Genomic DNA, 15813 nt, shown 5'->3' on the forward strand with positions numbered 1-15813 from the left:
CCTGCAAGGTTCAAAGCGATTCTCCTGCCTCAGCCTCCTGAGTATGGCTGAGATTACAGGCCCTCGCCATCACGCCCAGCTTCTTTTTGTATTTTTATTGGACACCGGGTTTAGCTATGTTGGCGAGGCTAATCCCGATCTCCTGACCTCGGGTGATCGGCCCGCCTCAGCGCCCTAAAGTGCGGGATTACAGGCACGAGCCACCGTGACCGGCCAAAATGGAATGGTTTTTAAACTTTTGGTGGTGAGCCGAAAAGTGGCCCCAGTGCATTTCCTTTCCTCTACGTTGGTTACTTACAGCTACTTTCCTTGAGCATGTGGTGGCTCTGAAAAGAGCCTTTGATTGGGCAGTGAAAGATGCCAGAGTAATTACGCCCGCTCTCCGCGGATGCGGCGAGCGAGCTGGATGTCCTTGGGCATGATAGTAACGCGCTTGGCGTGGATGGCGCACAGATTGGTGTCTTCAAACAGCCCTACCAAGTAGGCCTCACACGCCTCCTGCAGAGCCATCACAGCGGAACTCTGGAAACGCAGGTCCGTTTTAAAGTCCTGCGCAATCTCGCGCACCAGGCGCTGGAAAGGTAGTTTACGAATCAGCAGCTCTGTGGACTTCTGATAACGGCGGATCTCGCGCAAAGCCACGGTGCCGGGGCGGTACCGGTGAGGCTTTTTCACGCCACCGGTGGCGGGAGCGCTCTTGCGAGCCGCCTTGGTGGCCAGCTGTTTGCGCGGCGCTTTGCCACCCGTAGACTTCCGAGCAGTCTGCTTAGTGCGAGCCATAACAGAAGGAAACACACAGCACAAGAGCAAACAGTAATGTAAGCACGCCGAGAGCAGCTCTGCTTTTTATAGTATGTAAAGTGCAGTGATTGGATGATAGAAGACTCTGAGTATGACGTTACAAGCTCTGATTGGTCTATCTTCAAGCCAGCAACAAACCTGCACTTTCACTAGCTACTATATTCTATTCCAAATCTAGATTATTACTTTTAAGTGGCATTTTATTATTATTTTAGTTTAGTTTTGCTTTATTCCCTGAGCTGGCCTCAACTCTCGGGCTCAAAGGATCCTCCCGCCTCAGCGTCCGGAGTAGCTAGGATTACAGGCCAAGCCAGTGCGCCGGCTTGGACTTGTTTCTTCTACACGTCGTTTTCATAACCTAAGGGCACTTTTTCATAAAACAAGACATTGATCCCAAAGGTATTACAGTTCTCCAATTCTGTATAACCTTCAGCCCTTTAGGAGAGAACAAGAGAGAATATTGCTCGCCTCCTCTCCGGAAATGTACCCTTTCCAGGAATTTCTGAAATCTTTCAGAAGTGGATTCCTTTGTAACGCCTTGACTTAGAAGCGTTAATGAAATCTGCAAAGCATCTCAAACAGGATAGCACTATCACTCATAGAAGCATTGTCCATGAAACGTCTTTCTCTTGTTTATGCTCTCTGAATCCTAAATTTGCAGCGTTCTGCAGCTTTTGTTCTCTAAAGCCTAAGTGTACTCTGCTGGTCGCAAAATGGCCGTTCTCCTTCACCGCCGCCAGGTACCACCAGCTGGGAATTGTTCCTTTTGGGAGCAGGAGGTGGACTTGGCCCAAGAGAAACTGGATGGTATTCCGCAAGGAACATAATTTAGCATTGCCAAAAGCTAATGCAATCATTTTAAAAGTCTCAAAACACTAAAATATGAATTGTGACCTCTTTTATATTAACAGGAGGCAGGCCATATTCTACCTTTTGATTGGTTTAGGCTATTTTGTCGAACAGCCACTTAGAAAACAGATCTAGCATCCTTCATTTGCATGGAGCGTTCACATTTTATTTGAAGCCATTTTAACCCAATTGAAACAAAGGAGACAGAACCCATGATCTCTGAATAAGATAATTCGGAGTATTTCCTTTTTAAAAGTTGCGTTTTTTCAGATGCCTCGCTTATTACAGTAAGAAAGATTAATATCTTTCAAAAAGGGTTTAGTTACAAAAATATTCCAAGCGTGTATACCTGCGTTTCATAACTGACTAGCCGTCAAACCAAGATGCATAGTTTCCAACTATTATCTTCCAAATTCTTAGAAATTACGTGAAACATTTGAAAGCATGGCTTCTCAATAAAATGAGGCGTAAGAAGCACTACTGCAGAAGATTGACACAATATTTATCTGGGACTCCTACATTATTTGGTTGGCACATTGTTTGAAGGAAAAGGAGAGAAGCTCAGGTTACTTAGCACAGCACGAACTTATTTGAAAACTACAACAGCACGAGTGGAAATAAGGCCTCATTACCTCACTCTCCACTGTGCTAGGGGGTTATACAGAATAGGATTGTGGAAGGGGATGTCGATTTAATAGCTGTTTATTCTCCCGTTACCTGAGTCTGTGACTGGGAATGTGAGATCGTTTAGCTTATTGATACTCTGAAATGCTTTAACAGCCACAAAAAAGTTAAAAGGTGGTTACCATAAAATCTTATCCCCAGGGTGTGCCGTTTGTTTTCACACTAAGGGGACTTAAACTCCCAGGAGAATGCCTGTCAGGGAACCGATGTCTACCCAGCATTTATTTAACACCTTTCACAGGCTTGTGAGGCCCATAAATCTTTGTTGAATAAAAGAATGAGTTGACCATATCATGACAGGCTGATGGTATGTGCTGAGATGAAACACAGGTTGTAAACCTTAGCACCCATCTGGGGCATGTTGTATGGGTGAAAAGGGTATTGGAAATTCCTGAAGTGCATTGGACTGTGGAAATAAGTTGCAATGGCAGAAACTTTTCCACACTTTTGCAGCGTTAGTGAATACTGGTGGCGTTTACGATTCATTCTTCTTTGACGTGAAAGGTATTCGCCAGACACATCGCTCTAAAACATTGCCAGAAAATGTAAGAGTTGGTGACAACTAGCCCTAACGCGACCTAAAACCGGCGCTTTCCTCTCTCCTTCCCCAATTATTCAAAACACTGAAATTTGCATTTCTTGCAAATCAAAAACGAACATCTCTGGCAACGGACCTTTAATAATTTATAATAAAACTCCTCAGATGCTTATGGGGCTGCATTTACAAACTGCTCCCCCTCAACCCACTCCCTAAAAAAGAGCTGCTTTTTTAGAGAGAAGCTGCACCCTCTGATGTTACTGGGCGGCAGTCTGCCTACAATTTCCTTCACAACGAAGAAACCCGGGCGGCTTTTTCCGTGTGTTTGCTGTGCGATGAGCGAAGCAAGACTATAGGCCCCAGAGACCCCCAACTGCCTTCTGAGAGTGGACAAAACCCTCGGCACTGCGAGGGGCGGGGCACTAACAGGCACCAATCACCGCGCAGTCCCACTCTATAAATACGCCGCGTCGGGGGCGTTTCTTAGCATCCTGCTTTGTCAGGTTTTACCAGCTTTACTTGTTGTACTCCGTTACCATGTCCGAAACGGCGCCTCCAGCTTCCGCCGCTTCAGCTGATCCTCAGAAATCGGCAGCTGGCAAGAAGGCCAAGAAACCAGCTAAGGGTGCAGCAGCCACCAGGAAAAAACCCGCGGGCCCATCTGTGTCGGAGCTGATCGTGGAGGCTGCTGCTTCCTCCAAGGAGCGTGGTGGTGTGTCATTGGCTGCCCTTAAAAAGGCGCTGGCGGCCACCGGCTACGATGTGGGAAAGAATAACAGCCGCATTAAGCTGGGCGTTAAGAGCCTGGTAAGCAAGGGCACATTGGTGCAGACGAAGGGCACCGGCGCCTCAGGTTCCTTCAAGCTCAACAAGAAAGCATCCTCCGTGGAAGCCGAGGGCGGCGCCTCAAAGGTGGCGGCGAAAACGAAGGCAACGGGCGCATCTAGAAAGCTCAAAAAGGTCACGGGGGCTGTTACCATAAAAAGCGTGAAGACTCCGAAAAAGGCTAAAAAGCCTGCCGCCACAAGAAAGCCCTCGAAGAGTCCCAAAACTGTAAAGCCCAAAAAAGTAACCAAAAGCCCTGCTAAAACCAAGGCTATAAAACCCAAGGCGGCCAAGGCTAAAGTGACGAAGCCAAAGACTGCCAAACCCAAGAAAGCAGCACCCAAGAAAAAGTAAATTCCAGTTGGAAGCTTCTTACATTAACCCAACGGCTCTTTTAAGAGCCACCTACATATTTCAGGAAAAGAGCTGTGGTACACAGGTAGAATCCCCCAGTAAAATGGAAGACGCCCGCAATTGTATTAGTATCATTTGGAGAGTCAAGAGAAACTTTAACATAGGTTGAGTAAAGCTAATTGCTACCAGATGAGGCTATCAAAGATAGCAAGGTGACTTAAAATGCGCCGAATAAAGAAAATCGGTGTTTTACAGTTACCTGGGGCTTTTTCTGTAAGTAGCCCGAAGTCCCGCGTCTCACAAAGCTAATTAGTCATAATCGTGTAAAACCAAGATCGAATCCCCGTCTCGGGCTTGAGGCTTTTTATTATGTGCAAGGTTAAAGTGGGAACATTGACTTCTTGGGTCAATATTGCCAAAGGTAGCTTTTTCTGAAATTGGGAAATGCTTCTTAGTTGGTAAAATTCATGGCTTAACCACTCCTTCGCAGGAGTGTTTAGCGGGCTGTCTGTCCTTGGGGATGACAGTGACCCTGCTGGCGTGGCTGGCGCCCACGTTGGCATCCTCTAAAATCCCCACCAGGTAGGCCTAGTTCGCTTGCTTTCTGCAGCGCCATCATGACAGAACTTTGAAACGCAAAATGCTCTTGCTTTGCGCAGCGTCTTATTATCCTGGGTGCATTTGAGGGCTATCGATTTGGCTTAGGCCTTCGTCAGGACAAAGGATCTTAGTTGCAGTGGAGTTTTACAGCTGAAATCCAAAAGCCCTTGTTCGGTGTCTGTTTATAGAAACAGAAGCGCTCTGATTGGATATTTGAAAATTGCTGTGCTTAACTGGATCGTGTTTCACAGGATTTTCAACCCTGGTGGAGTCCATACATTAAATACTGAAGATCCTTTTCTGAGGACTGCCCCTTTAAGCTTTTGCAATTTTAATTCTGGGGTTCAGATTTTAATAACTGGATTTTTGTTTACATCTGACAAAAACAGTAGTATATGATCAGCCAAGTTTACTCACTTTTCCTTAGTGCAGCTCAATTAGTTCTAAAAGTTTATTTTTGCATGTGAGTTAATAATCAGTTGTATTTTTCAAACTGTCAGTCTTTTTTCATTTGCTTTGCTTAGCTACTTTCACCAACTAAAGTCAGCAATACAGGCACATCACATCCCTGTTCCCCCTCCCTCAAACCAGTATGTAGTAGCTACGTATGTATTCCTTTAAAAAAAAAAAAAAAACGGTTTTTTTGCACCTATTTTTGTGAGAAATATGTTTTTCTTTGAACTAAGTCTTTTACATACCCCTATATACATGCATGGTTTTGTTTTTTCAGTTTTGTTTTTTAATGTTTTGACACAGGGTCTCACTCTGTTGTCCAGATTAGACTACAGTGGCATAATCGCAGCTCACTGTAACCTCCAACTCCTGGGCTCAAGCTATCCTGCCACCTCAGCATCCAGAGTAGCTGGAATTGCATGCCCACATTACCAAGCCAGGATAATGTTTTATTTTTTGTGGAGACAGTCTCACCATGTTGCCTAGAAACTGGCCTCAAGCTATCCTCGGCCTCCCAAAGTGTTGACATTATAGTCACTGTGCCTAGCCTGGTATGCATAGTTGGTTTGTCTTGATTAGGATTATTAATTTAAAAAACAAAGGCTGGGTGCAGTGGCTCACACCTGTAATCCCCAGCACTTTGGGAAGCCGGGTGGGCAGATTGCTTGAGCTCAGGAGTTCAACACCAGCCTAGGCAACATGGTGAAACCCTGTCTTTATAAAAAAAATACAAAAATTAGCCAGGTCCGGTGGCAGGCACCTTTAGTCCAGCTCCGTGGGAGGCTGAAGTGGGAGGATGATTGGAACCCAGGAGGTAGAGGCTACAGTGAGCAGAGATTGTGCCACTGCACTCAAGCCCAGGTAACAGAGTTAGATCCAGTCTCAAAACAAAAATAAAAATTTTTTACAATGATATTATATACACTTCTGCATGTTGCTTTTCTGTTATCCAGACTTTTCTAAAACTCTCTCATTAAAGAAATCCTTCTTTGGAGTAGCATAAGTTATTCACCCATTTCTTTTTGATAAGCATTGATGTTTCCAGTTACCACTTCTGAACTTGGTGCCATTGAATAGAATTCCAGGGTTGAGACTGCTAGGTTTTAGGTTGTATTTTATTATTTTATTTATTTTTTTAGACAGAGTCTCGCTCTGTCCCCCACACTGGAGTACAGTGGCATGACCTTGGCTGCAACCTTTGCCTCCCGAGTTCAAGAGATTCTCATGCCTCCAGCCTCCCAAGTAGCTGGGATTACAGGTACCTGCCACCACACCTGGCTAATTTTTGTATTTTTAGTAGAGATGGGGTTTCACCATGTTGGCCAGGCTGGTCTCAAACTCCTGGCCTCAAGTGATCCACCCACCTTATCCTCCCAAAATGCTGGGATTATAAGTGTGAGCCGTGGCACCAGTCCTGGACTTTGTCTTCTGTTTCATTAGTCCTTCTGTCTATTCAAGCACCAGTACCATGCTGTTCGATGATTCTATATAAAATGCTGTAAAGGCTGTCCACCCTTACTGCTCTTATTTTTTAATTTTAAGGCAATTGTAGATTCCAGCTTTCCAAAGAATTGTGCAATGCTTAAAGCTAGAGATGCCTTGGAAGTCATTTAGTTTTTGTCAGAGAAAATTCTGTAGAGACTCTGTCCTGCTCTCACTGAGTACCATCCCATAACACCCCCCATCAGCTTTAAACGGCAATAATACCTTATGGACAGTATGCTTTTCCTCAAATACATTCTAAGCCATGGTCAATGCAAAAGAGTGAGAAGGAGAGTGGAATAAGTTACTATCTATGAATCCATGGGTGCTCTCTTTAAACTTATCACTCCCTCTTCCAAACTCTCTTGAAGGTCACCTTGCTTTCCTTTCTACATAAGAACTCCTAACTCCAAGGGAGGAAGGTAAGTTATTTATATTCCGTGCTTAGGAAAAGAGAAAATAGGCTTGGTAAATGTCCACTATCTACGACCATTCTCTGTGTTTCTGTGTTTTTCATAGGATCATTCACTTATCAGTTGGCTCTTGAGAGAGAATGCAAGGTTCAAGGATACGAACCTAAATCCAGCCTGTATAGACCTTACGATTTTCTACTTCTCTAAAATATGGCCTGGAGACATGGTGAAAGTGACACATAAACATGCAGTATCTCATGTCCCTCCATGGAGAGAAGGTGCACCATGGGAAATAGCAGTAGGTCAATGACAGTAACAACTCCCTGGTGGCTTAATTTTATTCTTTTATTTATAAAACTATTAGTACACTACATAGTCCTTAACTGTGCCACAAAGAGTCATTATTTTAATTTCATTAATTTCTTATTTCAATATTGATAAATGAAGAAAAATATGAGTAGCAGGTAAGCAGTCTCTAGAACTATATATAAAGCAAACTGAAGATTTTAAATTGATTCTGAATGCTTAAAATCCTTCTCATTGAAAAAAATTTTCTCATTAGAAGATTGCAACATTCTTTAAACTGAGAAGCATAATATATAAACAGCAAATCATAGCAAAACAAAAATACAAAGCTCAATAAATGAATGCAAAATGAACACCATAATAATTGCCACACAAGTAAAAAAACAGAAAATCAGCCAGCCCTCCCAGAGCCACCTCATGCTTGCTTCCTGTCGCAGATGACTCCATCTACCCTAAACATAACCCCTATTTTGATGTCTAATGCTGTAATTTAGTGTGCCTGTTTTTGAAACATATAAAATGGAAATAAAACACAGGTACTCCTTTGTACCTGGTATCTTTCACCCAAAACATTAAGTTTGAACAGATTAATCTGTGTTGCTGTGTATAACTTTAATTCATTTTTATTTTTATGTAATATTTCTTTTCATCATTGTGCCACAGTTTAGGTATCTACTCCATTGTTGATGCATATTTGTTTCCCTTTTTCAGCTAACATAAACAATACTGTGAATATTCCTGTGTATGTGTCTTGGTATATACAGGAATACATATCTATTGTTTGTATACCTAGGAGAGGAATTGTCGGGCCAAATGCTAAACTCTTTCTGAAAGTGGTGATATAGGTTTACATACAATGAAATGAAAATTAAAACCACAGTGATAAACAAACATGGATGAACCTCACAAACCTCATGTTGAGTGTAGTCTAGCTGGGAATTCCTGTTCTTCTATATACCTCTCAACACTTTTTTTCCAATTAAAATTTGCAGTCTTTTAAAAATGTTATCCATTGTGGCAGATGTGCAGCAGTAGCTCATTATGGTTTTATTTTATATCTTTTGCCCATTTTTTTCTTAATTAGATTGTATATCCGTCTGCTTGGGCTGCCATAACAAATATACCAGACTAGGTAGCTTAAACAAAAGAAATATATTATCTCACAGTTCTAGATGCCAGGTCAAAAATCCTAAATCGAAGTGCCAAGAGATTCAGTTTCTAGTGAGGCTCTCTTGATCTGAAAATAATTGCTGTCTTAGACTGATGCTAAATAGAATACCCGAGACCAAGTAATTTATAAAGAAAGAGATTTATTTCTTAAATTTCTGGAGGCTGTAAAACTCATGGTCAAGGGGCCCACCTCTGGCAAAGGCTTTCTTGCTGTGTTATCTCATGGCAGATGAGAGATGTCATCTCACATTCAAACCATAGCAGTCGCCTTACGTGTCCTCCTGTGACCTCTTCGTATGCCCATAAAATGATCTCATGTCTCTTCCTTCACTTATAAGGATACCAGATTGATCAGATTACTAATCCATTCTTATAACCTCATTTAACCTTAATTATCTTCATAAAGGTCCTATCTCCAAATACAGTCACATTGGGTGTTAGAGTTTCAACATCAATTTTGGGAGGACACAATTCAGTCCATAACAGACTGTGTTTTTTCTTGCTGGTTTAACAAAGCTGTGTTTTGTTTTGTCTTGTTTTTTGAGATGGAGTCTTGCTGTGTCACCCAGACTGGAGTGCAGTGGCGCTGTCTCCCCTTACTGCAACCTCTGCCTCCTGGGTTCAAGCAATTCTCCTCCTCCCAAGTAACTGGGATTACAGGCATGTGCTATCACGCCCTGCTAATTTGTGTATTTTTGGTAGAGACAGGGTTTGACCCCGTTGGCCAGGCTGGTCTCGAACTCTGACCTCAGGCGATCCGCCCACCTCAGCCTCCCAAAGTGCTGGGATTACAGGTGTGAGCCACAGAACCTGGCCTGTCTTTTCTTTTTTAAATTTTGGGCACAATCCCTTTGTCCATTTTATGTGTTGCCAGTATTTCCTCTTACTCTATAACATGTCTTCACTCTGTCATTGAGGCTGGAGTGCAGTGGCACAATCATGGCTCACTGCAGCTTCCACCTCCCAGGATCAAGCGATCCTCCCACCTCATCCTCCCAGGTAGCTGGGACTACATGTGCAGGCCACCATGCCCAGCTAATCTTTGTATTTTTTTGTAGAGATGGTGCTGTTGCCCAAGCTGATCTTGAACGCCTGGGCTAAGCAATCCACTGACCCTGGCCTCCCAAAGTGCTGGGACTACAGATGTGAGCCACCACTGCACCCAGCCAAGGGTATCTCATGATGCATCAAAGTTGTTGATTTAATGTATTCAAATTAATCACACTGCCCTTTTATGCTCGAGCCTTTTTTTTACTTTCAAGGAACTCTAACCCCTGTTGACTGCTTTTCCTTCCTTAAGTGAGGCAGAAAGCTTAGAGGAGGCTGCAGGGGGAAGAATTATCTTCTAGCTGGGATAAGACTCTGGCAAAGCATTTTCCCCTTAAGAGTAGGCCTTTGTTTTGAAGCAGGTTCTGGGTGTATTTCAAAATGATTCTTCTTTCCCTGCCAGACCCACAAGAGGACCCTTTTGAGATCTTTACTGCCAGAAAATGGTGGGCTTTAAAACCCACACAAGTGTGGGAGAGTCTCACTCTCATGGGAGTCCAGGTGGCCTCCCACTTTTTGTCAGTTACCATTTAAGTGTTCTCAAACATGATACTGTCTCAGCTTCTAGGACATCTCACACTCATGGTTTTCTACTCTCCTGACATTGGCAGTCTTGCCGTCTTTTTAGCAGATCTCCCTCCCTCTACCTGCACCATGGATCTTGGTCATCTCAGGATCTGCCCCAGGCTTTCTACTCTTCATGCCCTTCGAGACAATGTGTGATCTGATCTGCCTTTTCAGTGTTCCCACTCTTCAGGAAGGAACATTCCATCCACCTACTTGCTCCAGTTAAAAACCCTGGTGTCATCCTTGACCTTTCTTGTCCCTACATCTAAGCTGTTGATTCTACTTCCTAATTTTCTCTTGAACACATCTATGTTTCTGCAATTTCACCGCTACTCTCTTCCTCTAACTGTCCACTATCTTTTTTAGAATTACTGTGATATTTTCTGGCCTCCGGTTCTGGCTCACTCAGTCCATTCACTTCACAGCTAAATTTTGGAAGTACACTTCTGAACCGTTACTGTAGCAAAAGTAACATGTAATAACTAACAGATAAATTAAAAATATGCAACATAAAAGAAATACATATATAAATGATCCCAGCACTAAGGAAACAATATAGAGCAATAGTGAAATAATTGGTAGATAGTGAATGACAACAGAGAGCAGAGTGTTCAGTGGGTTTTAAAAGCTGTGGGTTCAATAAGGACTCATGAAACTTGTTCAGGGGCTTGAAAAGTATGCATGTTTCCATGTTAATAGAACCAGTATTTAATCAGCAGATTTCTATTGTGGCTAGATTTGTAAACTAAATATTAAAAGTCCCAAAGCAAATGCATTTTTTCTCTTGTATTTTACTGACTTTTATCCAAAAAAAGTATAAGAGCTCTCTATCATAACATGTATTTCTTGCTGTTGTCATTAAATATGACACATTTAGACTTAAACTGATTTGAATGTTTATGGCATTGTTTAAATTATTGCCTAATTGATTCATAAAGATAATGAGGAGTTTGAACTACTGACAGTTCACACATCATCAAGTGAACAGCAGAAAACTGATTAAGCTACTCCCTTATTACTAAAAGAAACGAAACCCTTCCAGGTGTTAAGGCCAAACTTTCTTCCCCTTGTCTTCCATAAATCTGATTCCATGTTAGTGAAATTTCTGCTGATGGCTTTGGTTTCCTCTACAGTAGGATAGATGTCCTGTGGCAAAAGTCATGTCTGACTTGGCGACAAATAGAAATGGTGAAGAGGAAGGTCTGCAAAAGCCAATGTGGGAAATAGGGGGAGGACTGACTATAAAAACCTAGCGGGAATTCCAGAAGAAAATTCCTCAGGCCAGGTATAGTACCTCCAGCCTGTAATCCCAGAACTTTAGGAGGCCGAGGTGGGCAGACTGCTTGAGTCCAGAAGTTTGAGACCAGCCTGGTCAACATGGTGAAACCCTGTCTCTACAAAAAATTAAAAAATTATCCAGGTGTGGTGGTAGCTGAGATTGCGCCATGGCATTCAGGATCGCACCACTGCATTCCAGCCTGGGAGACGAAGCAAGAAGACCCCATCTCAATAAATAAATAAATAAATCTCCTTAAAACGCAACACTATGGAGACACAGGAGTCCATCAAGGCCTGGGGCACATAGGAAGAGATAAAGGCAGGAGAGAGTTTCCTTCCCATGCTACACTGTGTCCCACAGGCACTGTGGATGTGCACAGGGAAGAGGGGCTGATCCCAAGAATTTAGAGTCTCAGAGGAGGAGGCACTAAGCAGACCGTGGAGAAAATCGTGACCAGAAAGGAAAAAATGTAAAGCTTCGCCTGATTATCTGGCCTCAGGCTTTTCAGAGGACCTGGTCTGAATGGTCTCCTGGTAATATAGGTTCTTAGGTTTCTTTCACACGTTTTCTTTGAGAACTTTGAGCCAGTTAGCATTCAAGCAACTTCCACCCTGCACTTTTATTCTTTCCCCTTCACCTGCCTTAGATTTTATCTGTCCAGGCAATAATAATAAAATTATTGAGCCCTGGACATGGACCTGTAAATCTTCCTAAAGATAATGCCTTCTAACTCCTCATTGAACAGATACAAAAACATTACAATAGAATGACTCATGCAAGATGCCCAGGTAGTTTATAGCAGCTAGTAAAAACAGAATAACTATAAACTATGACAAGTCTATAAATGTTTACATTTAGTATATTTTATAAGCACTGCATATTGAGTTTGCCTAATAACCGATAATACGTATATATGTATGCATTTAAATATGTGTAAACATATGTAACACAAACTTGTAGACAGTATATCAGAGTACAGCCCTGTTCTCTTTGGTCAGCTTTTCTAGTTCATTATGTAAGTGGCATAGCTGCCTAAGGACTTATGCTTATAAATGTTTAAAAACTCAAAAAAAATACAGAGGACATATGTGGATAGATAATGGAAGAAATAAGATAGGTAGGTGATAGCCGGAAGGACACAGCAGAGGGCAAAACAAAACAGTGTCGGGAACAAGCTCTGTTTAAAAGGGGACTTGTGAATAGCAAAGAATAAAAGGGTTCTCTTAGAACTGAAGCCCACAGGAGAGAGAAGGAAGACAAACGTGTGAACTGAGTGAATTTTAAGGCAATAGGAGTCGTGGGACCTAGAGTACACCAGAGAGCATGTTAAGTTTCAAACTTTTAAAAACATCATATCTGCTGGGCACAGTGGCTCACACCTGTAATCCTACAACTTTGGGAGGCCGAGGCAGGTGGCTAGCTTGAGCCCAGGAGTTCGAGACCAGCCTGGGCAATATGGGAAAATCCCATCCTTACAAAAGAAAAAAGAAGAAGAAGAAGATTAGTCAGGCATGGTGTGCACACCTGTGGTCCCAGCTACTCAGGAGGCTGAGGTGGGAGGATCACTTGAGCCCAGGAGGTTGAGGCTACAGTGAGCCATGATAATGCCACTACATCTCAGACTGGGCAACAGAGGGAGAACCTGCCTCAAAGCAAAAACAAAAATACATGATACCCAACCACAATATGTCTATCTGAAGTACCAGTACCATACCCCTCTACTCACTACTAAATAGGTGAGTTCCCAATCCCTGGTAGCAGGTTTAAGCATGTTATATTAAAGATCTTAGGCTAGTGGCTCATTCACTTATTAAATACTTATTGTGCGTATACTATGAATTAAATACAGTGCTAGGGACAAAAGCAAATAATCTAAGCTCTATAAACTTTCTTCATCATCAAAATGGAAATGTTTAATGCATTTACTCATCATTCTGAACCCCATCTTTTGTGACTGTAGTTGGCAGAGCTTTTTATCAGTTTTTCTAAATAGCTCTGCCAATCCCTGGTGCATGCTGGTATGCCCCGAGGATTTGTCCTGATGCCCTGTCCAGGACTTTCCTTACCCTTTGGGGTCTTGCTGCTCTCGGGGGGTGCTCTGCTTGTTTTGATCGGCTTTGCATCACAGGTATGTAAAGGCACTTTCCTTATTTACCCATGACCAAGATATTGTGAGATTCTGGAATTTCCCCCAAATTACACTGCTGGGAGAATAAAATAAGTAGATTACAAGTGGAACTTAGAAGGGGTGTATTAGAGAAGACTTCTCTCCAAATCCATTTAGAGAGACCTTTCTCCAGTTGTGACTCAAAAATGCAGCTCCTTTCATCCTGTGGCTTGGCCATCTTCAGCACATGACTCCCAAGGATGTACTCAGGATGGTCTCTAATTCAAGGAGCCTGAAGAGAAAAAAGGAACGGAGTATTGTGAGTGGTAGGTGGTTATGGACCGGGTATGGAGGAATACCCAGCACTTTTTGCCCACCTTCTACTAACCAGAATTCAATCACACAGCCACAGACACTGACAAGTAGAACTAAACAAGAATCTAATTTTGAGTCTAGGAATAGGAATGTAACAAACATCTAACAGCTTCTGACACAGGAGCATTGCTATCACCATGCCTGGCCTAGGCCTGTCTCCGTTTCCTGCCATGACATAGGGGTCAGCATTTATCTCTACACTGGGTTGGTTGGTTGGAATATTAAGACAATAATGAACTGATGCAATATCTTGAGCATAATACCAATTGACAAAATGATGTAAAGGTCAGATGATTATGATGATTATGAATCATGTCAATAAAAGAAATGTGATAACTAAGGTAATTTTTGTTTTTACAAATTTTTCTTTGTTCGTGACAGAATGAAATCCTGTCATTTGTAGCAACATGGCTGGAATTGGAGGACACTACATTAAGTGAAATAAGCCAGAAACAGAAAGTCAAATACCACATGTTCTCACTTTTATTCAGAAGCTAACTTACTAAATAAGTTTATCTCATTAAAGTAAAAAGTACAACAGAGATTACTAGAGGCTAGGAATGATAGGGGGAAGAGGGGATAAAGAGACATTTGTTCAAGAAAATAAATCACACCTAGATAAGAGGAATCAATTCTAGCTTTCTATTTGTACTCCAGAATGGCAATACTTAACAGTAATATATATTTTCAAATAGCTGGAAAAGAGGACATTGAATATTCCCAACACAAAGAAATGACAGATGCTTGAAATAATGGATATACTAATTAATTACCCCGATTGATCACTATACGCTATATGTATCAAGAACGCCACTATGGGCCGAGCGCAGTGACTCATGCCTGTAATCCCAACATTTTGGGAGGCCAAGGCAGGCAGATCACTTGAGGTCAGGAGTTAGAGACCAGTCTGGCCAACATGGTGAAACCCGTCTCTACTAAAAACAAAAATTAGCCAGGCATGGTGGCATGTGCCTGTAATCCCACCTACCCCAGAAGGTTGGTGCAAGAGAATTGCTTGAACCAGGGAGGCAGAGGTTGCAGTGAGCTGAGATCACGCCACTGCACTCCAGCCTGGGCTCCGTCTCAAAACTAAATAAATAAATAAAAATTAAAAAAAAAAAGACCACCACTATGCACCTCATAGATACATACAATTATTACGTCAATTTAAAACATAATTCTGAAAAATTAAAAAATGAAACAAAAAAAATCAATCTTTTCCAAGTTGATATATTTAAAAGGAAAAAAGTCGAAGTGCTTAAACTATTCAATTTCAAAATTTTATTAAAATGCTATAGTAATCTGGAAAGTATTTCGGAATGAATTGGTATCAGATTAGACAGAAAGATCAACGAAACAAAATAGAGAACAGAGAAACAGATTCACACATCTATGGGCAACTGTTTTGACAAGCCTGTCAAGGCTATTCAATAGGGAGAAAATCATCTATTCAATGTTTCCTGAACGACTAGATATCTGGTGTGAGGGAGAGGAGCAGGAGCCTTGCCTCAAACTTTACACAAAAATTAACTCAAAATAAACCATAGACTTAAATGTAAAAGCTAAAATTATAAAACTTCTTTAAAAACTAAGAGGAAATTGACAATACCCTAGGATAAGCAAAGATTTCTTTAAAACAAGTTTATCATTTATAAAATATAAACAATAAAATGATAAATTTCATTAAAAGTGAAAATTCGCTTTTTTAAAAAACATTATAAACTGAAAAGCAGGAGGCTGAGGCATGAGACTCACTTGAAGCCAGAAGCAGAGGTTGCAGTAAGCTGAGATGGCACCACTGCACTCCAGCCTGGGTGACAAAGCAAGATTCTTTCTAATAAATAAATAAATAAAAAGAAAAGAAAAATCACAGGCTGAGAGAAAATATTTATAATACAGGTATCTGATAAGGGGCTCCCACATAGAAAATATAAGGAACTGTAACACTTAGTGAGATGACAAG

At 41.8% G+C, this 15813-nt stretch overlaps 2 protein-coding genes across 2 annotated transcripts; one reads left to right on the plus strand and one right to left on the minus strand.

Moving 5' to 3' along the window:
- Positions 1-325: 325 nt before the first annotated feature.
- Positions 326-1736, minus strand: LOC108287010 (histone H3.1). Its single transcript, XM_017505183.2, has one exon. The coding sequence runs from the start codon at positions 778-780 to the stop codon at positions 370-372; it is 411 nt and encodes a 136-aa protein (XP_017360672.1). The 5' UTR covers positions 781-1736; the 3' UTR covers positions 326-369.
- Positions 1737-3339: 1603 nt separating this feature from the next.
- On the plus strand, positions 3340-5682 carry H1-1 (H1.1 linker histone, cluster member). Its single transcript, XM_017505179.2, has one exon. The coding sequence runs from the start codon at positions 3410-3412 to the stop codon at positions 4049-4051; it is 642 nt and encodes a 213-aa protein (XP_017360668.1). The 5' UTR covers positions 3340-3409; the 3' UTR covers positions 4052-5682.
- The last annotated feature ends 10131 nt before the right edge of the window (positions 5683-15813 follow it).

The sequence above is a fragment of the Cebus imitator genome, unplaced genomic scaffold (assembly GCF_001604975.1).
Source record: "Cebus imitator isolate Cc_AM_T3 unplaced genomic scaffold, Cebus_imitator-1.0 Scaffold335, whole genome shotgun sequence".
Lineage (NCBI taxonomy): Eukaryota > Metazoa > Chordata > Mammalia > Primates > Cebidae > Cebus > Cebus imitator.